General features: G+C 42.8%; 1 protein-coding gene across 1 annotated transcript in view; it reads left to right on the forward strand.

Annotated features, from left to right (window-relative positions):
* The window catches only part of sfl (N-deacetylase and N-sulfotransferase sfl), a 118,012-nt gene that overhangs the window by 48,883 nt on the left and 41,340 nt on the right, over positions 1 to 27,789 (forward strand). Inside the window, 3 exon segments of the mRNA XM_067104418.1 lie at positions 1,232 to 1,360; positions 11,161 to 11,343; positions 11,730 to 11,967. Of these exon segments, the coding sequence (XP_066960519.1) occupies positions 1,232 to 1,360; positions 11,161 to 11,343; positions 11,730 to 11,967 (550 nt within the window).

Here is a 27,789-nt window from a genome sequence, read left to right on the forward strand (position 1 = left end):
ATTTCGACCAGCCTTCTGCAACGAATTAAGTTCGAAGTACTACTGTATGTGGGTATTGACTTGCTGAGGATTAAACTTAGGATCCTGGTTCTCTGTAGAAAACATGCAGTTCTTATAGCTATATAGATCGAAATACTGGATTTAGAAATTTAAAGAGTTTTTAATAAAAATTCTTGTTTAAAACTAGAAATAATTTTATGCAAGTGCAATTACTGTGGAATGTACCAAGAATCAAAGGAATCTTGAAGGAAAGCTAATAGGGATTAGGTATGGGAGAAGTTAAGGGTAATTGTAATGTACTGTAAGTAGTTCAATCACTCTACTGAGTGGCATTTCTAGACTCAGTGGGCCTAAAGGATTTCTTTTTTAATTGGTGGACAAAAACTGGAGAAAAGTCATAGTTCAAGAGGTTTAACAGCTATATTGGAAGAGAGCAAGGGAAATGCATGTAAAGTAAAAATTGGAAGGCAGTGAAGCTGTAGGCTTAGTTCTATAGACCGTAGTGCTCAAGGCACACTGCAGACAGTACTGTTAATTTTCACACTTTCCACGGATTTTCATTTCAAATTTTATTACTGTACTGTACTTGTATTTGTTTAGTCAAGTGTATTTACTCACTGTAACCTTTCTGCATAATAAATCATTGCAGGCTTATATGAATATTTAAAATATATGACTAACTGCAAATTTCTTGGCTCCAACTACTGAGCAGCCATTTTAATTATTGTCGATTATAGCTTATTTACCATGAATTATATAGTTTTGGGATTCTCATAGGGCTTTAGAGGATTTTTTCTAGTATAGGTATGAGAGTTTGGAAATTGTATTAAGGTAAATTTGAAGAAGTTAGGCAGCAATTTGGGAAGAAACAAAGGGAACGGATAAAAGTAATAGCCAGAAACCAAAAAACCTAGAAGCTGAAGGATCATTGCCAGGAACTTCTGGTACTGTACTGTACTTTTGGCAGTGTGTTGCATATGGCATGCCATAAATGGTAGTCCTCCTGTCGAATTATTTTTCCATTACCAGTAAAGTTTGGAATATCCCCGTACTGACAGAGGACTGGGAGTTATAGTTTTTCTATTAATTCTTTTTCATATCTGTAGTATCATGCTTACCTTGTTTATACTAGTTGCTCTGGCAATGATTACAATCAGTTTCCTGTGTAGAAAGTTCCTTAGCTTTAGAAAACATGTTGTTTTGACTGTATTTTTATTCTGTTGTCAAACAGGTATTGCCAAGGCAGACTTGTGGTCTTTTCACCCATACAATATTCATAGATAAATACCCAGGAGGGCGTCAGGTGTTAGACTCGAGTATCCATGGTGGAGAATTGTTTCAGACAATTGTCTTCAATCCGGTAAGTTTAAAGTGTTTAGAGTCTGTCTCTTTGACAGTTTTTGTATATTTATTTTTTATGGTAGAGCTCTTATCAGTGTAGGATGCATATTAGTTTTTATCATTGTGCTTAGTGAGTATGTATAGTACAGTTGTCTTGTATACTGTATGATTTCGTACAAAATTAGCTTTGATGGGTTGTTGTGGTAATTTTAACTAAGTTCTTTTAATATTTCATTTCTTTGCTTTAGTAAATATGGAGAAGCCTTGGCTTTATGTATTCTTCCTTCCATTTCTTTCTTTTGCAAATGGGTTTCTTGTTCTGTGGAAGCATGCTCTGCATGCTAATGGCACAGGTCAGGACTCTTATAGGGCTACCTGCTCAATAGATTTGGTTGCAGCAGCTTAAGTCCGAAAAAGATGATCTTGGAAAAGAAATTTTTATATAAGTAACTTACCAAGTAATTACTTAGCTAATGATTATGCTTGTACGGCATCCTAAATTCAAAATTCATGGTAACATGTCAGTTGCAAAGAGGGGGTGACAGGCCCTGCCCACTGCAATGGGAGCGTAGGAGCGACTTACTGCCAGCGGCGTCATTCTCTTATACCGCGCTTTGCAGTCCTGCCTGATTCGACAGTTCCTGCATGCTTGCCGAAGTCAATGGAGTATTCACTTTTGTTTGACTAGCTGTTGTCTTTTTTGATTTCGTCTTGCATTTAGATTCTTTCTTTTGTATCTGTGTCGGATTCTAGTGCTTCCAGTCGTCGTTATTGTAGCGAAGGCTGTAAGACTAGACTAACTAAGCTTTGTTATGACGCACATTCCATGTGCACTAAGTGTAGGGGCCAGGTGTGTTCAACAGAGAATACATGTTCAGAATGCAAGGACTGGGATAAATGTAAATGAAAAGTGCTTGAATCTTATCTTAATATACTTGAGAATAGGCTCAGGAAGGTGGCCGCTCAAGCCCAAATTAGGGCCTCTGTTAGTAGACATTCTTCACCTAAGCCTAAGACTGACTCTAGCCTAGCTCTTCCTTCTACTCCTGGACACACATTCTCTCCAATTCTCAGTCCTCCCTCTATTCCTCCACATATTGATGTGCCTCTGACCCCTATGCCATAGCCAGTCTTGAGTCCAGAATTGAGCCCAAATTCGACAAGAAAATTAGTGTCCAAATTCGACAAGAAAATTAGTCTAGTGGTTAGTTCAATGTTGGAGATAGGGGCATCCCTATGTGTCCTCATGGGAAAAGTTTTCTGTGATAAAATGTTGAGTGAAGTGTCAGTGGAGGAGGTGGTTTCCCGTCCCATCGGTGCTCCTAGAAGAAGGTCACTGTCCTGCTCCCTTGTACCTGGGGAAAGACATACTGGAAGTCCAAGGGAGGCTGGCAGGGTTTGCCCACGCGTTGCTGCCATCTCAGGCTTCGACCGACTGCCGCTGGAAAGGCATGTCGCTGGATGTGCGGCGCTTGTCTTCTAGCTCAGACTCAGATTCTGACTGTGGTCGTCGTAGACACTTCCTTGATTCATCCGGGCCACTGAAAAGGCACATAGACAACTCAGCTCTTGCTTCCCCATTGCTGGTCAGGTGTCACAGGGACACCTTCAACAACCCGCTTCCATCTTGCAGCTATGGTGTCAACTCAGCTCTTGCTTCCCCATTGCTGGTCAGGTGTCACAGGGACACCTTCGACAACCCGCTTCCATCTTGCAGCTATGGTGTCAACTCAGCTCTTGCTTCCCCATTGCTGGTCAGGTGTCACAGGGACACCTTCGACAACCCGCTTCCATCTTGCAGCTATGGTGTGGATTCTTCAGCTTTTGCCTTGGTTCAGCTTCCAGCACACTCATGGGATTCTCCTGTTGTGTTCTCTCCCAAGAATTCCAAATGCCCAAAACATTGGTCTAAGTGTCTGTCGCCCAAGACCCTATCTCGCCTCGAAGTGCCTGCTCCTGAGAGCCCAGTTCCGGCTCCCGTGCTCCTAGCACCTGCTCCCGTGTGCCCAGCTCTTGCTCCCACACACTCAGCATTTGCTCCCATGCACCCAGCACCTGCTCCTATGTGTCCAGCTGTGGACTCCAAGCTCCTGGCACCACAGACACCTGGTTCCTACTCACCATCAACTGTCTTCTGTTGACCGCCAAGTTTCTGTCTTGGAGCCAGACGACTCCTCGTTGGCACCCATCAAGGAACAGCTGTCGGAAATCTTGAGCTTCATTAGGAAAGTGCCCTCTTCGAAACCTTCTCAAGATTTGTTCCTGTCTCCGGTCTCTTTGGAAGACGAAGAGGGGCTTGAACAAGATTCTTCTCCTCCCACAGCTTATGCGTCTCTTCTTCAGTTCCTCCTTGCGAGTTTTCCATCCTTTTTCACCCTAGCTGCTCCGTCATCTCCTGCTTCTTCCTTCGAAGCCTTTCTGAAAAACACTCAGCTTCCCAAGATGGTGCTTTCTTCTTCCTCTAAGAAAGCTATGAGAGAGATTGAAGATTGGCTCTCAATGAAGAGAGAGCATGGCAAAGCGACTTTTACCCAGCCTGTCTCTCATCTGATCAAGAGGAAATATCAGCCGTATGTCACCGGGGAAGCTCCCTATCTGGGAGTCGCTGCCTCCTCCCAAGGGGACTTCTCTGGCCTTATCGACTCTTCTCGTCGGTCAGCCTTCGCTTCAGCCAAAGTTTTCTTCTCTTCCTCAGAACTAGACCATCTCGTTAAGAACCTCTTCAAGGTTTTTGAATTTCTTAGTTTTCTAGACTGGACAGTAGGAGCCCTTGCAAAGAAGATAAAGGACTTTGAGGGCTTGGACGAACTCTTTGCAGCAGACCTGTTCAGTGTTCTTTCTTGCACTGACAAAGCCATCAGGGATGGCTCTTTAGAACTTGCGGCTCTTTACGCTTTTGGAGTTCTTGAAAAGAGAGAACTTTGGTGCTCCTTCACCACAAGAGGAGCCACATCTTCGCAGAGATCCGCTTTGATATTTTCCCTGTTGGATTCTTCTCACCTCTTCCCCCAGTTGATCGTGGAAGAGATCGCTTCGCATCTTCAGAAGAAATCCACTCGACCTGCTTGCACAGTCTTCTAAATGCCCCAAGAAATCTTTGTCTTTGTCGTTCATCCCCAAGATGATATCTCCGCTGCAACAGCATCCCTTTTGTGGGAATAAGCCCAAATTGCAAGTTAACCTCGCTCCAGTTTCCGGTTCCAATCAAGATCTCTTAAGAAGAACTCCTCCTCCAAGCTGCCCTCCAAGAAGTGAATCAGAAGTCCTTCGTGCCCCAGAAGGAGCCAGACTTCTCTTTTTCTGGGAGAAGTGGGAGCACAGGGGAGCAGACCAATGGAGTGTCAAGGTGTTAAAGGAGGGCTACTGCTGAAAGTTTTCCTAACCTAATCCGTCTAAAAATGCTACAATTATGCAATCCACTCACCTGTTCACATTGTTCTTCTTTTATAATCCAGTTCTTTTATAATCTAGCTTATGACTACAAAAAACCACAAAACAGGCTTACAACCCAAAATTCACAACCTAACCATCAGAGAGCTCTCTCTATCCCACCACAGTCTTTTCATCACTCCAGCCTCACAGTCTTTTCATCACTCCAGCCTCTTTTGTTTACATTTTGCTCCCTTCTGCCATTTGTCGTCCTTATGATGTCACGACACGAACAGATACTTTTAAACGTAAAGAATGATTGGTTATAAAAAAATCTTATAAAATTAAACATGCTTTTAAAAACATCTTATAAAATTAAACATGCTCTTTATACATTTTGTGATGCCCATACCATTTCACTAATGCAGAAAATAAAAATAAAATAATAATGATTCTACTTCTAAAACTAACATATAATCAACGGCATCTTTTTCTCAGAGAACCCCCCTTTAGTGTCCTCTCCCATCACCTTGACTGACGGCCTACTCAAGAGGCTCAGGAAAACGTTTAGCCCTTTCGAAGGAGGTATCGTTTCTCCTAAAAAGAGCCATAGAAGAAGTTGAGGACTTTCAATCGCAGGGCTTCTACAATCGTCTTTTTGTAGTCCACAAAGTGTCAGGAGGTTGGAGACCGGCCCTGGACAAAAGTGCCCTCAATCTCCATCCACCTGGGCGATTAGATGATCACTCTGGATATGCAGGATGCATACTTTCATATCCCCATCCTTCCAATTTCCAGGAAGTATCTCAGGTTCATCTTCCAGTTTCGGTCCCTCAGCTTCGGCCTCTCCACGGTTCCTCAAATTTTCTTCCGGGTCCTCTCCCTTCTCGCCAAATGGCTCCATCTAGTCGGCATAAACATCAGCCGTTACTGTACCTGGATGACTGGCTTCTTCATTCCCCTTTGAAGGAGAAGTGCATGAAGGACCTTCAGACAACTCTACAACTTTCTCAAGATCTAGGAATTCTTTTAAATCTCCAGAAATCCCAGTTAGCCCCCACATAGGAGATTCTTTATTTGGGGATGATTCTCAACTCTCGGACTTTTCAGGTTTTCCGTCCCCCAAGAGAATTGCAAACTGCCTCCAGACGATTCACAATTTCCTTGCCCTTTCATCGTGTTCGGCCCATCAGTGGATGAGTCTTCTAGGAACTCTGTTGTCTACTGAGACCTTCGTCAAGTTGGGTAGATTGCACACGAGAATTCTCCAATTCTACCTCAAAGTCAACTGGGACTGCACACAAGAGTTCTCCAATTCTACCTCAAAGTCAACTGGGACAGGAAGACTCACCCAGACTCTGTCGTCTTTCGCATCACCCAGGAGATAAAATTGGACCTCCAATGGTGGCTGAAGACTTTTGCACGGCAAATCTCTTCACCCTCCGAGCCCTGACCTAGACTTCTACTCCGACGCTTCGGATCTAGGCTGGGGAGCTCTTCTAGAGAGTCAAGAAGTTTCTGGGACGTGGTCCCCAGAGGAAATCAGTCTTCATATAAAAGTAAAAGAACTGAAGGCCACTTATCTAGGTCTTGACCATTTCTCAACTTCATCTCGCAACAAGACTGTAGTTGTGATGCGGACAACACCACTGCTCTGTCATATATTGGGAAACAATGGGGCAGTCATTCCTTTTCCCTCTGCCAGACTGCAAAGGACCTTCTACTTTGGGCACACCAAAATCAAGTGACGTTAGTCACTTGTTTCATTCGGGAAATTAAATGTCCTGGCGGACGAGTTGAGCTATCGGAAGCAGGTCCTTCCCACCGAGTGGACCCTGGACCACAGGATATGTGTCGACCTCTGGAGATTATGGGGCAAACCATCCCTAGACTTGTTTGCCACCTTAAGAAACAATCTCCATCCTCTCTTCTGCTCTCCAGCCCCGGATCCCCTGGCATGGGCGACAGATGCCATGCTTGTAGACTGGTCAAACCTGGACCTTTATGCCTTCCCGCTCTTCAGCTTGATGAGGAAAGTCCTGAACAAGTTCGTGTCACACCACAACGCTTCAGTGACACTTGTTGTGCCATTCTGGCCCATGAAGGAGTGGTTCCCTGACATTCTACGTCTTCTGGTAGACTTCCCGAGGCTGTGTCCCCAAAGACTGGGCTACTCAAACAACCTCACTTCAAGAGATGCCACCAAGGGTTGTTCACTCTCACTCTGACAGGCTTCAGACTGTCAGGAAGCTTGTCAGAGCGAAAGGTTTTTCAAGAGCAGCTGCGGAAGCTATTGTGAAGTGCAGATGACAATGTACAGTAAACCCCCCCATTCGCATTCTCACAATTCGCGGACTCTATTCGCGAATTTCTCTATGGAACATATACACATTATTTACGGAAAATTTGCCCATTTGCGGTATTTTTCACTGAGAAATATTCACTAATTACTGTATTTTCATATAATTTTCATGAATAAATGCAGTTTTTGAGATAAAACTATTAAAATACTCAGGTACCCAGGTGGAACTCGAGTTACGATAATTCGCCTTGCGATAATTTGATTTTGCGATTGGGTAAGCAATTAATACCAATACGACAATACTGTATTTATAACATTTTTTTAAATTTCGTGCAGGCACAGGCAGCAACGTACAATCAGGCAGTGAGAGAGACCAAATTACAATAGACCAACTTCTTTTCCTCCATCTCTTTATCATGTCTTGTAGATAAAAAAAAGTAAAAGAGAATGATGAAAGTGATGTTAATAACGTGATACTCTTGCGTAAATGCATACGGCCATAAACAATCGAACGAGAAACTGTTGTTTTGCTTATACTGTAACCGAATCGGATAGCAACAGCTGTTTTGCTTGTATTTCAACCATCGTATGGTAGTAAACAATTACCATGGTTATGTTACAAATAACGTTAAGTAGAATAGGACTGATATATTTTTACATTATACCCTTATTCGCTATGGGTAAAAGATCGGCAAGGAAATATACTGCTAAATTTAAGCTGCAAGTTGTAGCTGAAGCTGAGAAAACAGTGTTCAAGCTGTTAATGACTATAAATTATCGTGCATTGACAACATAGATGAAACTCTACTGTAATTAAGATTGGAGAGAAAGTATTTTAATCAAAACTATTGGGCATGAAAGAACACATTACTGTTGTTTTTACGCTGATAAATGATAATTATGTAAAGCTCGTATTATGATGAAATCAAGTGAAAACTGAATGGAATCTTGATTTTTTTTCACACAAAACAAACATGCCCCCAAACAGCCAACACCATCTATTAACGAAAAATAGCTAAATTAATTTCACAACGAGACATATTTAAGTTATATTTCAACTTAAAAACACTTCATATAACGACAAATAACTTTGCCCCATAGAAATAAAGTCCCTGGTTATCGGCGATCCGGTTTTACGGTGCTTGTCTAGCGACGACGATAACCAGATTTTCGACACTGATCTCCGGTTATCAGCGCTGATCCTTGGTTATTGGCGGCGCTGATCCCCAGTTATCCGTGCTGATAACCGAGGATCGGCGCTAGTATCGCCGATTTTCGGTTGTCGGCGATTTTCGGTTATCGTCACTGTCGGGAATGGAACCCCGCCGATAACCAGGGACTGCCTGTATCTAGAGATTCATTTACACTAACTAGAAGCAAGAACAGCGCAAAACATTGATCGCTATGATCGCAATTCATAATGTAAAATCAATATAAGAATATATACAATATTATTGGATACAGTGAATTAAAGCATAACATTTTAAAAGATCTATGGAAAATATTCATATTCGTTATGTTGATGTTTGTATAATATGATATAAATATGTGAATATAGAGTACAGTATACAGTAATGTAGGCTAGGCTACTGTATATATATATGATATACCATAGTGTAGGTTAAGTTAATTCTTGTGTGCTATTCAATATCTCTTTGTATTGAATTGTCATAAGTCACTCTGCATGAAGCTCCAGAATTAGCTGATATTAATAATTACTATACTGTGTATGTATAGAGTATACTTTATAGTGTAGGCTAGGCTATCATATATGTATACATGGCACTGAATACCTTAGTGTAGGCTAGGCTATATTTGAGATACGTTTTTTCAAACAAACGATGGTTTTTTTGGAACCTAACCCCATTGTAAGTAGGATAAGACCTGTATAAGCATTTTTAGAGTTTTTTGTGTTTGAACTATCAAAATAGGCAGTTCTAAGTGTTTTTAGAAGGGTTTTAAGTATTCGCGGATTTTAGCTATATGGTGGGGGGGAGTTGTGGTATGCATCCCCCACGAATACAGGGGTGTTTACTGTACTAGCAATGTCTGTCAGTCAAAGTGGACAGTGTTCCGTCTGTGGTGCACTAGACATCACATCTCATCTTCTGAGACATCTTGAGGCCTGATTGCAGATTTTCTCCTTTGCTTGAGGAACTCTAGAAGTCTGTCCTCGTTCACCATTAAAGGATACCGAGTGATGCTTACCTCTGTGTTTAAACACAGAGGTGTAGATCTTTCATCTAACCAGGATCTTAATGACCTCATTAAGTCATTCGATACTTCCACGTGGAAGAAATCTGATTTAGTGTGCTGGAACTTGGATGTAGTCCTTAAGTGGCTTACAAGTCCCCCTTTGGAGCCACTCAGTTCTGCTTCCCTCAAGAACCTTACGCGGAATACCCTCTTCCTAGTAGCCTTGGCTATGGCCAAACGTGTTAGTGAGCTGCATGTGATTGACAAGAGGGTGGGCTTCTCCCAAGGGGATGCTGTGTGCTCTTTCACCTTAGGCTTTTTAGCCAAGAATGGGGCTCCTTCTAAACCTTGGGCTCACTCCTTCCATATTAAGAATTTGATAGATATCCTGGACCCCGATGAAGAGGAGAGTATTCTTTGCCCAATCAGAGTCCTGAGGTACTATCTGCATAGGACCGAGATGATTAGAGGACCTGCCAGCAACCTCTGGTGTTCTGTCAAGAATCCTTCTCGTCCCCTTTCAAAGAATGCTCTTTCGTTCTTTATTAGAGGTCTGATCTCTGAAGCACATTCCCGGATTCAGGAAGACTTTTTCTTTGATCAGGGTTAAAGCTCATGAAGTCAGAGCAGTGGCTACCTATCTCGCCTTCAAGCACAATTTATCCCTCTTGTCAATTCTTCAGTCGACCTTTTAGAGGTGTAAATCGATCTTCGCATCTCATTATTTGAAAGAAGTGGGAACAGAATTTGAAAATTGCAGTACCCTTGCACCTTTAGCAGTGGCTGGCATGGTATTGGGGGAAGAAGCACAGGAGAGATCCTGTCTCTTCGCTTTGATGTAAGGTATTGAGTTTTTTTGGGAGCCTGTGGGTACTTTGTACCTGGAGTGCCTACTAGTTCTTTGGATGGGTTTGTCGTGACAGTGATTTTTGGTTGTTGGTTTGTGGTACTGTGCCCGGGGCAAAGGCAACTTTTTTCCTGCATATGTCTTGTCAGCGATCGGGCACATCCTCCGATGCAAGACTTACACTGATGTAGAGGCAACTCTTGGCTCACTGCCATGCCACTACAGGTTAAGATGAGCACCAACCAGAGGCAGTATTCTCCTGCAGTTGCTCTCTTACCAGGTAAGGAAGTGACAAGCATTGTTTCAATGCTAGCAATTCTTCTCTAGTTCAAGTCATTATCACCCTTAATGTTTTTGAAATAGAATAGTCCATTCATCCTGCCCCCCCTTGCAATATGGGATTCAGCTAAGTAATTACTTGGTAAGTTACTTATATAAAAATGACATTTTTATAATAAAATTAAATGTTATATATACTTACCAAGTAATTACTGAATCAGAGCCCACTCTCCTCCCCTTTTTTTATGGACTTTGCAGCAGTAAAACAGAATAATGCTGTTGGCGGTAAGTCGCTCCTATTGCAGTGGGTGGGGCCTGTCACCTCCCGGCTTTGCAACTGATGCATTACTGCGAATTTTGAATTTAGGATGCTGTGCGAGCTTAATCATTAGCTAAATAATTACTTGGTAAGTACTGTATATATAAAACTTAATTTTATTATAAAAATTTCATATTTTTTATGTGAGCATAATCATCAGCTAAATAATTACTTGGTAAGTACTGTATATATAAAACTCAATTTTATTATAAAAATTTCATATTTTTTAGAGAGAAGATTTTGATTACCGTAAACATATTTTACAAGATTATATTTTCCCAGCTTAGTGTTGTTCACTATTGCTGGTGTTAGTTAAGTTTCATTCTATGCCTAACTTTTTGTCCATGTTTCATTTTTGAATAAAATGTTTATCATTGCCAAGTTATTTATGCTCGATAAGAATCTTTTTGGTATTACAATATAAGCTTGCAGTTTCAAATTTTTGTTATTATCATTCAAGTTAACGGTTATGAATGTATTCATTAATAATGGACATGATTTTTACAGATAAGCATCTTCATGACACATCTGAGTAATTATGGGAATGACCGCTTGGCTTTGTATACTTTTGAGTCAGTGATCAAATTTGTCAAATGCTGGACCAACTTAGTTTTGCGAACTATACCACCTCTGCAGCTGGGCGAGAAGTACTTCCATATGTATCCTGAGGAAGCTGACCCTATATGGGGGGTATGTCAGTTAACATGTTTTCCTTTTATGACAGTCAGAAGGTTTAAGTTAATCTATAGAAGTTTCTAAATTTTTTACAAAAAATAAATTGAAATACATTCCGCTGATGTCTGTACAATTTACTTTATAAATTAACACAAAAAATAGAAAATATTGAATTCGTATACCACCTCGGTAGATACTCTAGATAGTACCCTAAGTGGAGTTTTCTTTCATGCAAAGAATTGCACCAATGCCATATCCATTACAAAAGTCTAGGTGTTACTGATGTTGACAAAAGAGGAATATTCCAATTATTTTTCAGTGTGCTTAAAGTGATTAGACTTTAGTGCTAATTATACAGGGGTAATTAATGTTGTGTGGTATCACATATGTGCTCTTTCCAGAATCCATGCGCTGATCACAGGCACATTGAAATTTGGGCTAGAAATAAGAGCTGTGAGCAGCTTCCAAAGTTCCTAGTTATTGGTCCACAGAAAACAGGAACAACTGCACTTTATACCTTTCTAGCCATGCATCCTGCCATTGTTGCCAATTATCCGTCTCCTGAAACTTTTGAAGAAGTACAATTCTTTAATGGGAAGAACTATTTCAAAGGCATTGACTGGTGAGTGCTATTGCAGTGTTATATATATAATGTTACTTGAGCATTGGTTTTAGTGTGTGAATTTGCTATATATTTGTAAGTTTTAAGTGATGATGCTGTAATTGTTACAGTGTACAGGCAATGCTCGGGTTACGATGGTCTCAACCTACGATGTTTTGTGTTTTCGACGGAGTCCCCATAAATGATTAAATAATTCTTGCTCTCTTTTTTTTTTAGTTTCATTTTTATTATTTACAATATTTCACAGTACAGTCACTACCTAACTTACTAACGAGTTACGTCTTGGATGGCCATTTGCATCTTGAATTGGTGTGAAGTTTGTTTTTAATATGTAGGCTAGTGCATAATTTTTGTTGATGTTTACATTCCTAAGTTAACTTGGGAGTCATAGATTATACTATTATCACTGTATTTTTAAATCATGCAGTATTATAAAGAACTACTTTGGTTGTTAGAAAGGCAAAAAGAAGAAAATAAAATTTAGGTTCATGCAACATTCAAAATTTAGTATTTTTTCCATGCTATAAAAGTTATGAACTTGGAGAGAATTGGGTAGGAGCAGTGTCTGATATTGGAAGTTCACAAAGTAAACAATGGACATTGCCATTTATTGACAAAAATACATACTAAACATTTTTTATGGGGAAAAGAAACATAGAAAATGGGAATTCATCAAAGAACGAGTTAAATCAGGAACACAGTTTGAACTTGTGACCTTGTCTATTCATATCTCTGAATGTTCGGAAGTAGGTTGGTGAATGTACTGTACTGTTTTTACATGTATGACCTTCGTGTGTTTTTCTTAGTCCATATATGTCAGAGAAATATTGAGTTTTGATGTCCTAGATTGTCTTTACTATTGTGTTAGCAGGGTGGGTGACATAGGTGCTTATTTAGGTGTGCTCTGACTTACGTTGAAAGTAGGTTACAACGCGTCGCTAGGAATGTATCTCCGTCGTAACCCAAGGATTGCCTTTACAGTATTTGTATGTTGCTATTTTTGTATTTTTAGTTGTAATTCATTTTTCTGGGCTCGACCTGTGTCACCCAGTGAAATAATCCATTAGCACTGATGTCTAGGTATAGATATTGCTAAGTATACCAGAGAAAAGCTAACCATAATGCCAGGGTTACGACCCCTGGATCGAACGCCATTAGATGGTGTCGTTATACACAAGGGGTGAGTGGTTGCCACTACCACAGGTCTCTGTCCTATAGATCTCTCCGATCTCAAACCCCGGCGCGTGAGGAGCCGTTCTAAACCTCATCCTCTGCACCCAGCCAACCACCACCCCGGCCGCCATCTTATAAACATTCCAATTTAGCACGCTTTCATATCACACCGTGTTTTTTCTTGGTGTTGTGTTTTTGGATTTTTTACTGTTTCGGCATGTCTTCCCACCCAGAATTTCCACCATCTAAGTTGAGTACCATTTCCTTTTGGTTTTTCATTACAGAGGCATATTATTTGACTGTTCATATATTGTTTATCAAGTTAAATAATGTTACGCAGCCGGGCGTGGGCTGTGTCTGCCTCTGCCATGCTTGACCCTCAGTCTTCGCATGTTATTAGCAGGAAGTTCTGCTAGTTTTTGTCCATGCTTCATTCCATTGGAGCCTTATTTGTAGAAATTACCATTTCGCTGATAGGGGCTAGGGCCAGTATTGACTGATCTAGGCTAGGATGGAGGTATTCTCCCCTTTTTCTGATCATAAATTTCTCCCTTTTCCCCTGGTTTCCTTCCTCCACCAGCGAATTGGTACCTTCTAGATGGTGGTATTGTTATGCTCATGATCATAACTGATGTGTATGAGGATGGATGACATGTCTATTCTTGGATTAGTTTATATGTGATTTGGTGTCAGAGGCAGCCATCTTGGGTATCCCCCTGTTCCCGCATAACGATTGTTGTTTGGCCCTCTCTGCGCTGAGTCATTTTTGTATTCATAAGTATATATTTTTAAGTATATATAATTTTAAATTTCACATCGAATGGTCCCCTTTATGTTAGTACTCTTGACGTCAGGTAGTTTATTCGATTAGGTTTAGCCTAGCCTCACTCTGAATCGCACTGTGTCGGTTTGAGAGTTAGGCTGGGACAGGATAGGGCGCTTTCACGATGCTCATGCTACCAGCTCACCTGACCAGGCCGTTTGAGGTTTTGAGGGAGTTGTTAGGTTTGTGAGGAGTTCGTCGTTCTCTCTCTGGCCCACCTGACCAGGCTGTTAGGTTTTGGACGGTGAGGTTAGGCTAGTGAGGGAGTTACTCTTCCCCTTAGCCCATCTGACCAGGCCGTGAGGTCTTGGAGGGTGAGGTTAGAATAGTGAAGGGTCTCCTCAATTCATAGTCTTCCGCCTGACCAGGCTGTCGGTTTTGGAGGGTGTGGCCAGGTTATGCGAGGTTCCTCTTTTCCCCCCCCCCTCACCTGTAGCACTCATCCTGGCCTTCCTGGACAAGCCAAGAAGTTTTGGTTTTGGAGGGCACGCTGGGATCGAAGGTTGCACAGGTTTTTTCGTGTATGTAGCCTAGTCCTTCTTTACCTGATCAGTTAGCTTTTGGCAGTGACCTAGGCTTTCCTAGCAGAGGGAAACCGATGCGCTATGCTTCGGGCACCCGTGGGGATTTTTTCATTCGGCTTCCAGAGGGTGCTACCCACCCGTCTGGTCGCGGGTTTCGCCACTCTGCTACCTTTCCCTTGCTCGGCGGTGTTTCGTTTGCTCGCTTTCCCACAGTTATAGCTGGAGCGTCGGACACTGTCCCAGGGATATAATCATGAGTTCGCTATGTTCAGTCTCCGCCAGGTTAGTCGGATCTTCGTTGTTATCGTCCATGTTACCACTCCGGTGGGTATGGTTTTTCGGTTAGTTGGCTCTTCACTATGTGGTTCCCGCCCTGAAGCGATTGAGAGTTAGCATATGCGAACACTCCTTTCTGCCACCTGACGATGTTTCCATAATATGTGACATAACAAGATTTCCGTGGCAAATCACGGCGGAGTACCATAGCACCAGACTATCTTAGAGTACTTTTGTTTACATGATTAGTAGTCGGCCATTCTGTAGCATAACCTATGTTTATTATTCTGTACTGCCAGATTCAATTCCGGCAGGTTTTACCTGATGACACGCATGTTTCATCACCCATAAATCTGTGTATTATTCTACCTGCGGATTCAATTCAGCTGGTTTTTTACCTGATGACACGCATGTTCATCACCCATAAATCTGTGTATTAGATCTTGTACTGCGGAGTTCAATTCCGGCGAGTTTTGCCCGATGACACGCATGTTTCATCACTCATAATCTCGTTAAAGAAATTACACGCGGACCTACCCGCGGTTTCGCCTTGACGTTACCATATGTACATTCCACTTACAGATGATGCGCTGTCAGGAGCCAGGGGTGCACAGCGGTTCTCCAACAACCCTGTGGACATGAGGTGTGCCGGGTCGACCATTGCTCGGTCCACGTTAAAGGCCTGATCGTCTAACACCCAGATGGCTGTGAAGTCAAGTACGCTCAGGCGAGCTAGTGGTGTATGAGTCGGTAAGTTTTAAGAGACCGTAACCTTTAGTCTCTTTTTGACTTTAACGACTTATATATATATACGGACTGGTGGAGAATATTCTCAGTAAATCCTGCCCTTTCTTACAGTCTGACCGGATCATCCGTGACTCTTCGCTATCGACCCACGAAGTCTGGGTCGTAGGATTTGGGAGTGAACGTTAGCGCCTGGCAACCCCACGTCTTGTCAGAGAGATATGCAATCCTCTGCCCCGAGCCTGGATCCTCTGCTGCGAGTACCGCGAATTGGCCGCCCTATCATCGGAGAGGGATCCGGGAAGAGATGCAACCCTCCCAAGAAGACAACCTGTGCGGAGGTATTGGAAGAGGTGGCGGGCTATCAACATCCACCTCAACCGATGAGCGTGGACTTGGACCACCAGGTAGAAGGTAAGGTGGTAAGTGAGGCAGGGGAGAGAGTTTTGGTAGTCCCTTTGGTTCTCCTTCTTCTTCTTCTTCCCCTTTCAAGGTTTCCTAAACCAGCTATCCTGAGGACAGATCTAGGTCCTGTTGTCCCCCAGGTGAAGTCCTCTGGAAAAGAAGGACTTGCAAAGTCCTCTAGACCTAAAGCACTAATCCGCCAACTCCCTCGGGTCGCCATCACTCTTAAACCAGTGGCTTCCACTAGGTAAGGTACTCCCCGTCCAAGGGCTCGAGATCCAGGAGTGTCAAGGCCATCCTCACAGCTAACTCTGACCCGAGGCCTTTGCCGAACTTCTGATGCAGAAGTTGGACTCTGGGTTGAAGCTGATTCAAGACCTTTCTTCAGCTTGCTTCAAGCTTGAGACCTCTGGTCAGTCAGTGCTATCATTGGCACAAGGATGCAGGCCAGAAAGCTTGCTCCTCCGGGTTTATCAATCCGGGAGTAGTACAGCACTCTCACGTTGTTCGGATGCCTCCAGACCGCCCCCTTTGACAAGGGGAACCCGTGGCGGCTGGCTCATGCCCCCCATACTTTATTGGGCCTTTACCATGTGAGGCTTACACTCGTCGTCTGGAAGAACTGGAGTTCTTTCCACCCGACCTGGTGCCTCCCTGCAGGCTATGCCAGGCTAACAGAGGAAGCCTGGATTAGATCAGACAAGGTCCCGAAGGAAACAGTTATCTTTCCCAGGACCAAGCCCAATCCACCCTGATGCCAGCTTCACTGACTGGGAGTGCGAGAATACAAAGCTTACTCCCTTTAAAGGACTTTACGATGTTTGCGGTAGGTGACTCCATCCCTACCCCCTGCACAACCAAGGTCGCAGTGTTGACTGGTCAGGCGGGAATAGAGGGCAAAACCGCTGCCTCAACTCCGAGACAGATCCCACCTCCCTTCTTTTCCCTGGGGTTCAGAATTTTGGTGGAGCTCTGGCACGTTCACGGTGGGTAACTCGACCCAGTGTGCCTCCACCCTGTTCAGTGAACAGCTTCCCAGGACTCGGAGGCCCTTCTGAAGAGGCGGAGTTTGAGGCTAAGTGCAGGTTGAGTCACTCCTGCATTCCATCACCATTACAGAGAGATACAAACGTTAACCACTGGCCTAACCTCTGTTCCAGGTCTGATGAAATCACTGCTAGCGTCATTTCAATCGACCTGTGACCTTGTAGTGTGAGACAAAACTGCAGGAAGATAACCGCAGACGCCACTATCAGACATGAGCCCAATAGACTCATGAAAGGGGTTCTGTCTGGGGACCTAACATCTTTACTGAGGATGAGGTCAATAATGTTCTAGCGGAGGCAACCAGAGCAAATCAAAGTTCGCTCCTTCAAGTCTCCCTTTTAAAAGGAAATTCTGCGAGACCTCCGGACCTCAATCCAGGGAAAAGAAGAGGTTCAGGAGATATAGAAACCCAGGCTCAAACTATGCTTCAGGCTGTACCGGTCTCTCAGATCGGACAGCCTTCCACTCCAAAGCTCAGCCCCCTCAGCAGCAGTTTGCTGATGTCGGCTCAGCAAAACCCCTGCTCCGTAAGCCTTCGTAGCGTCCCCAGCCTTCAACGCTGTTTGAAAGCCAAGGGGCATTTCGAGGCTACAACAGGCATGCGAGGGGAGCAGAGCCAGAGCTGTCTACAGAGGTAGGGCTTCAACCTGACCTCTCCTCCTGTGGAAGAGAGGCCGAGGAGGCAGAGGAAGTATCCTCTTCCATCCAATGAGTCTCCTCAGGTAGGCTGGAGGTTATATCTCTTCGGGACCATTGGACCTTCAGTCCGTGGGCTCACAGCATAGTTTCAAAAGGTTTGGGGATGGAGCTGGAGCAGAGGGCCTCCTCCACCAGTCAGATTCCATCAACCTCCATCCAAAGACTTACTGACTTTGTCAAAGACCTTCTTCAAAAAGAAGGCAATAAAGAAAGTCAGACACCTGAAATTTCAGGGGTCAGTCTGTTCAGTGTCCAAGAAAGACTCAATCCAGCAAAGATATAATTCTAGACATGTCTCGTCTCAACTTATACATTCAATCGACAAGTTTCGCGTGCTTACAATCTGGAGGTGCTAACCCTACTTCCCGTGGGGTGCCACCACCTCTATAGATCTTTCAGACGATATTATCACGTCCCGATTGCAAGAAACTTCTCCCACGAAATTCAGACTAGAAACAAGCATACTCGTTCAGAGTCAAGCCATTCGGCTCAACATAGCGCCCAGGATTTTTACCAAACTGGCAGAGACAGTAGTCCAACAGCTACAGGCCCAAGAGAGTTATATTGTGATACCTGGGCGATTGGATGGTTTGGGCATCCAACCAAGGAATGTCGCAGAAGCAATATTCGCAGTGATCAGCTTCCTGGAATCCTTGGGTTTTCAAATAAACAGGAAGAATCCGTCTAATTCGGAGGCTCAGTTTCAGTGGTTAGGAATCAATGGGATCTAAACAACACAAACTGTCACTTCCACCAGCCAAAGGAGGAAATAGCCAAAGCTGCAAGCAGTTCCTCAAAAAAACAAAAGAGCCTCTCGTGCATTGCCCAGGAAAGAGTCCTGGTTCTCTTTCCAGTTAAGGTCAGTGACAGATTTGCTGCTGAAAGCCAAACTGAAGGATATGAACAGAGTATGGGGAGACGAAGGCAACAGCAGGAACAGAGACAAATGTCTCTAATTCATCGGTGTTGAGGAAGAGGTTCGACCGTGGTCAACAGTCAAGAGTTTGTCAAGGTCAGTGCCTCTTCAATTTCCCCATCATCATTAGTGATCCATACGGATGCTTCCCTGAGCCGGGTGGGAGGATACCCCAACACAAGAAAGTTCAAGGAACGTGGTCAACTGTATTCGTCAGTTCCGCCTCAACATTTAGAAGCAATGGCAGTATTTCTAGCACTGAAGAAGTTACGCCCAAATCCAGACAGATTCATATCAGACTGGTACTGGACAGTGCAGTAGTTGTGCATTGTATAAATAGAGGGGGCTCCAAGTGAGCCATATCAATCAGGTAATGATTGCAATTTTCTCTCTGCGAAACATCTTTGGCACCTGTCAGCCACCCATCTGGCAGGTGTTCGAATGCACACAGTGCAGATTCACTATCCAGGACAACTCCGGCTGGAGTCAGGAATGGTCGTGGACAAAGCACCATTCGATGGTTTGTGTTCCAGGTACCGGTCTCCAGGTGGACCTGCTTGCCACAGAGAGCAAACCACAAGCTTCGTTTCGTTGCTCCCAATAGACCCTCTAGCTCACTCCACAGATGCGTGTCAATGAGCTGGAACAGGTGGCAAAGGATCCATCTGTTTCACCAATAAACCTATTAATGAAAGTTCTGCACAAAACTCAGATCATTCAAGGTCAAGTAGCACTTGTAGCACCCAACTGGCTGAAGAGCAATTGGTTTCCTCTTCTTCTAGAGTTGGAAAACTCCGGGCGCAAACAAATCTGAGTCCAAGATTGACACAAGTAGTACAAAACTCGGACTGTGTCAGCTTCCTCAAGAATTCTGAATGCCCTAGCTTTATGGACTTCATGAAGTTTGGCAGCTCAGAAAGACGGTAATATTGATCCTATTAATACACTGTTCATAGAATCAGACAAGAGGGAATCTACTCTCAGACAATATGAGCTCAGCAGTTAAAAAAGTTAGCATTATTTTTGGAGGGAATCTGAAGCTCAGGAAATGACCACAACCTAGCAATCTCTCTTTCTTCAGATCATTATTTGAGAAAGGATTGGCCTCTTAGTACTATTACTACAGCAAAATCTGCTTTAAGAAAAATATTTTTACATGGCTTCAATAGTAACCTACAGACTGTATTTTTGTCAATTCCTAAAGCATGCCGCTCTTAGACCAGCAACCCGTCCACATCTGTTTCCTGGTTCTTAAATGACATACTTAAATAGCATCAGACACCGATAATGAATTATGTTCGTGATTTCAGGTCTGTTAAGGAAAACGCATTATTTTTAGTAAGTCTGGCCTCAGGGGCTAGAATTTCTAAACTGTCTGCTCTCTAGAGAACCAACCATGTTGATTTCTCCCGTCAGGAGAAGTTCTGTTGTCTCCGAATCAAGTTTCTAGCAAAGAATGAGGATCCACAAAATAGATGGTCTCCTTGGAAGGTTATTCCCTTCACAGGATCTGTCATATGTCCAGTTAACACTTTGAAAACTTATTTAAATAGAACTTCTAATAGAATGTCTGGCCTCTTTTGTTAGGAAATGGAGGAACCATTTCCTTAAAGAGCCATCAGCAACAAATACTGTATTTCATTAACAAACAAGCCAGTTCAGTACAAGTGCATGATATTCGGTGTGTTAGCCTATAGCTAATTATTTTCATAATCTGAATTTTGATGACCTTAAAAGTACACGGGCTGGAAATCACCGAACAGTGTTCAAGCGTACTATCTTTAGTCTCTTAGAGGCCATAAATACTCCACAGTGGCTGCAGGAAGTATTGTTCCCCCAGCCCTAGACTAGTTTATGTAACCTTAGTTTATCCTGTTGTTTATTTCTCTCTCGCCTACCTGCCTCATTTACTTGCCTTGCCCTCTAACCTTTAGGTCAGGCCTGCTTCACAGCCTGACTCCTGGCCGTTTCATGGATTTCCTGTTGTAATCTTTTGTTAGCCTTAAGTGTCTTGGTGTTAATTATTTTATGATTTAGACTGTGTGCCCTATAATGTTAATTATGTTAATTATAAATGTTTTGGGTTATTAAAACACAGTAATTTTCTCATAGTTTTATTTAGCTCCATTAAGGTATTCTTAGAGGACTCCACCAAGCTTTTGTATGGCTGATTCTCTGTGCGATTTTACTGGGTGACACAGGTCGAGCCCAGAAAGGTTTGACAAAGGAAAAATCTATTTCTGGGGAAGACCTGTGTCACCAAGTGACCCATCCCTGTACTTCCTTTTTCCCTCCCGAGTAGCATACCAAGCTTAGGAGGTGCTAATTTGGGATGTTTATAAGATGGCGGCTTGTGAGGTGGTGGTTGGCTGCGCGGAGGATGAGGTTTAGAACGGCCCCTCACTTTTCGGATTTTGAGATGGAGAGATCTGTGGGACAGGAATGAGACCTGTGGTAGTGGTAACCACTCACCCCTTGTATATAATGACACCATCTAATGGCGTTCGATCCAGGGTTTGTAACCTGGCATTATGGTTAGCTTTTTCTCTGGTATACTTAGCAATACCTATACCTAGAAATCAGTGGTAATGGATTATTTCACTGGGTGACACAGGTCTTCCCCCAGAAATAGATTTTTCCTTTGTCAAAATCCCTTATTTATTTAGATTGAAAATGTTCTACATTTCTTGGAGAACTCATGTATCATAAATTTTGTTTACACCTGAGAAATCATTTATCATAATCATTATTTTTACATTGGGTTATTCTTTTAAGAGGTTTTTTCATTATCCTCTGTCTTGTTCATTTTCTGACTGAATTCTTTTCTGGTCCCAATCTTCATCTGTATCCTTTCTATATGATTTTATAGTTTTATGTAAGTAACTTACCAAGTAATTACATACGTTATAGTTTCACTTGAACGGCAGAATTTTGCAGGTAGCGCTTCAAATGTAGTTTGTGTAGGTGATCAGCCCGTCCCACTAACAGAATATTGGAACGACCTAGCAAACAATTCTCATTCGTTTCCTGCCGTCCGTGGTAACAGTACCTGGTCTGATGGTAGATTTTTTCATTATTTTCTGGTTATTTTACTGGATTTCGATGGAGGATTTTTAAATGAACTATCGGAATACGTATATTGTAGCTCGTTTTTTTATTTGTTTACCAGGTAGGCTTCTGGCGGCGCTGATAATAGTTTTGCTTTAAAAGTAATTCTCAGATGTTACAACATTCTATTATAAAAGTAAATTGTATGTTAGGCATTTTCATTAGACCATAACTTTGGCAATTTATGAATTGTTTTTCGCCTATAAACTACTAGCAAGCCGCCAATAATAGTTTTGTTTTTAAAAGTAATTCTTGAGTGTTACAACACTCCATTATAAAATACTGTAATTGGTCTAGACACTATTATCAAATTATTGGTTTATGTTAGGCTTTTCAGTAGGCCATAACCTTTGCAATTTATTAATTGTTTTACGGCCTTTCTATACTAGTGAGCCGTAGATAATAGTTTTGCCTTAAAAGTAATTCTCTGTTGTTACGACATTCCGTTATAAAGTAATTGGTGTATGTTATGCCTTTTCATTAGGCATTAGCTTTTGCAATTCATGAATTGTTTACCAACCATAGGCTACTGGTGAGATGCTGACAATGGTTTTGCTTTAAAGTATTTTTCAGATGTTACGACATTGCATTATTATGTTTCATTAGGCCATAATTTTGGAAGTTTATTATTTTTTTTATCAGCCATATGCTTTGCACAAGCCACCGATAATTGCCTTGAAAGTAGTTCTTGGGTATTTTGCATTTCATTAGGCCTGTAACATTTGCAATTATAATTTATTTACCGGACCTATGCTTCCTGGAAGCCTCCAGTAAATAAATTTTTGACATAACCGTCACAACTTCCTTTGCAGAACTGAATGTTAGGCTGAAAGTAGTATGGAGTATAATGAAGTGTAGTGCAGTGGAGGAGGTGACTAATCTTTCCCCGATGCTCCTAGGCAGGAGGTCCCTGTCAAACCCACAATTCCTGGGAGGAGGCAAAGCTGGGGAAGTCCAAGGGAGGCCAGGAGTTCCACAGAGTAGTTACCCCTCAGTCAAGCCTGTGTTGTGGTCCCAGGTGTGACAGACAGCCACTGGAAGAGGCATCTTTCCCCAGATGTGTAGTGGAGAGGTGGCTATCTGCTATCACCTTCTCGGCTCTTATAAAGCCCAGTCCCTGTCAGACCCCTAAACCTGGGAGGCATACTGTGTCAGTCCATGGGAGTCTGAGGTTTCTTTGAATGAATTCGCCTCTCAGTTGAGCCTGTTGTCCGCCAGGTCTTGACAGACAGCCATAGAACGAAGCATTTGCCTTGGCAGCAGTAGGCGCCAATGGCAATTTTTCGGTTTACGGATCCCAGTGTGAACAAGATAAGGATCCCAGTGTGGACAAGAGGCTCCATTGACACTTTTGGGATCCCAGTGTGGTTAGTTTTGGATCACAGTGTAGACTAGTGAAGCCAGTGGCTTATTTTCGGATTTATCTCAGCCATTGTAAAGATATATCTCCCAGTTTTGGTGCGTCAGTAGTTGTCGTCATTGCTCTCTGAATTTGGACAGAGTCAGAGAGCACCCAAGTACCGAGTCCTGAGTTCCGAGCTCCCAACTAATGAGCTCCCAGGTTCTGAGTTCTGAGCGCCCAAGTTCCGAGCTCCTGAGTTCCGAACAAGGTGGTTAGGCAGTAACTACTGTCAGGTGGTGATGCCGCCTGCAGTTTAGAAACATTCCGGTTGCTTTCATCCTTGTGTCCTAGAACAGGGTTCGAGCATGCAGGATATCAGACACAAATTCCCCTTTAAACCTTCTTCTTGAGGCTTCCAGCCTGCGTAGGGATTTAGAGTTCGGGAAACTAATTGAGTAGTTCATGGCAGGCGAGTTCGCCTGTCAGTTCCGACTGTTTGCTTGATGGCAGCACTCGCCCCACAGCCCCTGGTCTTGTTTGTGAGACTGGCTTGGCTCGCCCGCCTGTCTCCCAATCCACCCATATACCACAGTCTAGATCGTGTGATCGGCGATTCCGGTGCGGCTTTCGGCTCGGTTTTGGAATCAGATTTTGGCTCTTTCGTGACTTTCTGCTCTTCCCAGAAAGCGCTTTGCCATAACGGCACTTCTTCCCCGTGCTGTAATCTCCTTTGGTTGATTATAAGCTCACGGTCTGCCTCCCTGCTGGTCTTACTGGCAGGACAAGTAGAGGCCTCTTTCTCCTCACCTGTTCCTCTTTCTTCTTGGTTGCTTTTAGAGGCGCCAAGGCAGAGAGAGCTCCGACGAATTTGTCTTCGGAGTTAGACTGCCTGGCGTGCTTTGGGTATCAGTCCCCCGATTGTTTTGTAGTGCAACCAGGTAGCTGAGGAGGGTTTCTTGAGATCTGTCAAGGTCTCCCTCCAAGGGGAGAGGTACAGGAATTTCAAGCTTTGGAAGCAGCAAGGGTCTTCCACTTCAATTTGTGATCTCCCTGGTTTTTTCAGAGAACTTCATGCCGATTCGTCAGCGTGAGGATCCCAGGGATAGGACTGCGCCTCCCCCAACCCCCAATAAATAATCTTCATCACTCGCAACCATTGCAGTTCCAGAGGGGCCGAGAGTTTTGGGGGCCGCCGCGGTCCTTGCTTGTGAGTGTTCTCGACCAGATGAATACTTTTCTTCGGACAAGGAGTTCATTCAGGTCGAGACACCAAGATTCTCCCTGCCTCGACAGAGTACGAATTCTTCTTGCCTTGGAGGGTCTTGCCGACTGCAGGTTGCTCAAACACTGCTTTACCCGGACTGCCATGAAGGGTATTCTCTTCCACAACGAGAGGTGATCTTGGAGGGCACCAGCTGGTTTCCTCCAAGTAGTCCCCTGATGGATCCACGATCCTTCAATTTTAGGCTTTCTCTCCTCAGATATAACCTTTCCTGGAAAGAACCCTGCAGTCTGGAGACTGGTCCTGTCCGGGGATGGGTTTTCCTATACCAGACGGCAATCTGTGGGCAATTCTGGTGCTAAGAAGGACTTTGTCCCAATTCGGATCTCCAGTTTTGTTGGCTCGACCCTTAGGAACGAACCTTTACTTGGTTCTGCCTTTCTCTTTCGGAGATTTACCAGATACCACAGTAATCAAGGTTCGTACCAGGGCACTGCCTTGTTCTTAGGGTCTTAGTCATCTTGGCTCGACCTTGAGTTCAAGCCAGCCACCCTCAACTCCTAAGAAGCCCCAGGCTTCGGAAGAAGATCGCGGAACACATAGCCCTCTTCTTCCCTTCTGGGAAAGTGCGCATTAACTGTGTCTCTTTCCACCCTCTTTTGCATAAAGGAGATGTGGAGGAAAGTTGGCAAATTTGAAAACTCCACAGTAAAATAAAGTAATAAACTATTTCCGGGATAACAGTGTCAACGCTTCCAAGGTAACTAGTGAAGGACCTGGAGCAGATCAACAAATTGTTACTCTCATACCTCACCGTGCTGGACAGCCTAATGGCATCAGTAAATATCACAAGAATTTACATCTAAATAACCTTCAGGGTATGGTTATAGGCTAGATCAGCAACCATTCCTGAAATGATGAAACTGAGCCACAAAGTATCGTGCTGCATACAACTGGACACCATGATTATCAAATGGTTGTGATCTCATAATCATAATCAGTATTTCAATATATATTAATATATCCCACCCATTACAGTTCACAAATGAAACAAGACAACCAACCATGAGGCTAACCTAAGAATGCAAAACAAATGTAGGTTAGTCTAGGGTAAAATAAAAAACATAGGTTACTTTATCCTGTGAAAGTGAAAAAGAATATTTAGGCCTAGGCTAGATTGGGAACTGTAATAGGTCAGCAAATAACTAATAATAATAAGAGCTTGCGTGGTCCCCCAGGGACCGGTTTAGTTGCACGGGTCTTGGCAAGAAAAGACTAACAAGCCTAATGATAATCACAAACTAAACTGGCCTAAGTTCTAGCTACACTGAGACATATGCTATGGATCAACAGATCCTGAACTTCATATAAATATAAGCTGCCACGTTGTCGGCTATCTTAACTTGATGGCAGACTGGGCAACGTGTTACCTGTTGGTACCTAGGCCTACTGGCCAATAGATAAAACCAACTAATAAATGATAGGCCAGACTTGATAAGTGAATCAAGGCTTGGCTAATATCTGTTATAACGTAGTCTAGGCTAGTCCTAACTCAGCGATAGGCTAGACTACTAGTAGAATGTCGATGCTGGACTAACAAGTCCTATACAATGCAACAACAGGATGGAATAAACTATCCTATGAATGCAATATAACTTGTAATAGATGATCGTATCGTGATAGGCCCATCAACAATATACTCACCCCTACCTTGTTATTATTGCTAAATATCACTACTCAACACGCTAAACCCGGCAACTTTGTGCCTCGACGTATCTCGGCACGAGTCTTAAAAATGTCCGACTCTGGAAAGTGAGAATGATTGAATGCTCGCCGGCTTGGCCGCGAAATCCCGTAGGAAAGCACAATGTTCGTTTAGTGCAACAAACAATATACATGACATAAATAATCGGTTGTGAGATGGCAAGCAGGGAGGACACTTCTAAATGGAAAAAAGGAATTTAATCCAATACTACAAATGACAAAATGACAGTTAACAATCAATTTTGACAAACAACAATCACAAACTCTTAAACCTAAGTTGTATCCGAACTCCGAACACATAACCAAATGAAAAACTCTCTCACAACAAATGAATAAACTTAAACATAGGAATTAGCCTCACTTTGGATATGGCACCAAGGGAAATAACCTCAAATCCAAAATACACATAACACTTGAACCTACAAACACATTAGTAACCAAAGAAACAAACTAAACACTAGAGCACTTTCACGTGACGTCATCGACATCACAGACCATCAGACTAGTTTCTGAGTCGAAATTCGACACACTCCCAACAAGCAAAGAGATCAAATCTTAGATCTGATCATTTTCAATAAGGTATTGTCGGAGCTTGGCAGCCTTTACAGCGGCCTTCCTTAAAGGATGCGGTTCACTTGCAGTATCTCCTTTGAAATGTTAGGTTTTCATCACTAACAGTTAGTGATTCTTCACCATGTACCACTGTGGAGTCTATGAAGTGATGAATCTCCAATGGAACCAATTTATCTATAGATGCGTTTACTTATAGCTCCATTGCAGTAAACATCTGCTACTCTAATCACATTCTCACTATCACGATACACCTTGACTATACGACCTAAAAGGCCATTCATGTTGAGGCCAGGCCGTTCAACAATAATTACATCCCCTACACATGGTATCTTGTCTGACTGCTTGCAGAGCCACCATAATGTTTTTTTCCGTAGTGCAGTTAAATACTCATTTCTCCACACCCTTTCAAAATGGTTAAGAATAGTTGACACTTAGGTATAACACTGATTAATATCACTATGATCTAAGAAATTTGGATCTTGCTGGTCATCTAACACTACTGAGGCATTGGGTTTATGATTCTACCACACCACAAATGAATTGGGGCAAGAGGTTCGATGGGAGATTCAGCATCTATATCGTCCCAAAGGACGATTGTTTAATTTACACTGAATTTCTTTCAATACTGTTTCTAACTCATCCCTATTAACTCTCTTCTTGAACAACACTTTCTTCATACAAGACTTGGTTAGTCAATGAGGCGCTCATAAAATCCTCCTTGCCATGGGGCGCGAGTGCGATGAACTTCACTGGATTCCATTAACTGACATATATTCCTTTACATCCTTCTGAGTCAACAACTCATAAAAATTTAGCACTGACCAAAAAGTTACTACCATTGTCAGAGATCACAGTTAAAGGGGTGGAATAAACAGCACAGAATCGTCTAAAAATATTAATGAATGTTAATGCACTCATGTTAGATGCTAACTCTAAAATGAACTAGTCTTGATGAAGTACATGTAAAGAGAACGACATAATATTTATGAGGTTTTCCCATCTTCATTTTTTGTTATGGTAATAGGTCCTGAATAATCAATGCCAGTACGTGAAAACGGTCGTATAAATTGAACCCCTTACAGCTGGTGGAGGAGGACCAGGGTAATCAAATCTCCTACCTTCAACTCTCTTACAAACTATACAATGTCTTAAGAACTGTAATGTTGATATTACCTTTGGTACCCAATACTGCCCGGCACAGATAGGACAAAGTGTCTTTAACT

This window comes from Macrobrachium rosenbergii, chromosome 1 (assembly GCF_040412425.1).
Source record: "Macrobrachium rosenbergii isolate ZJJX-2024 chromosome 1, ASM4041242v1, whole genome shotgun sequence".
NCBI classification, from domain to species: domain Eukaryota; kingdom Metazoa; phylum Arthropoda; class Malacostraca; order Decapoda; family Palaemonidae; genus Macrobrachium; species Macrobrachium rosenbergii.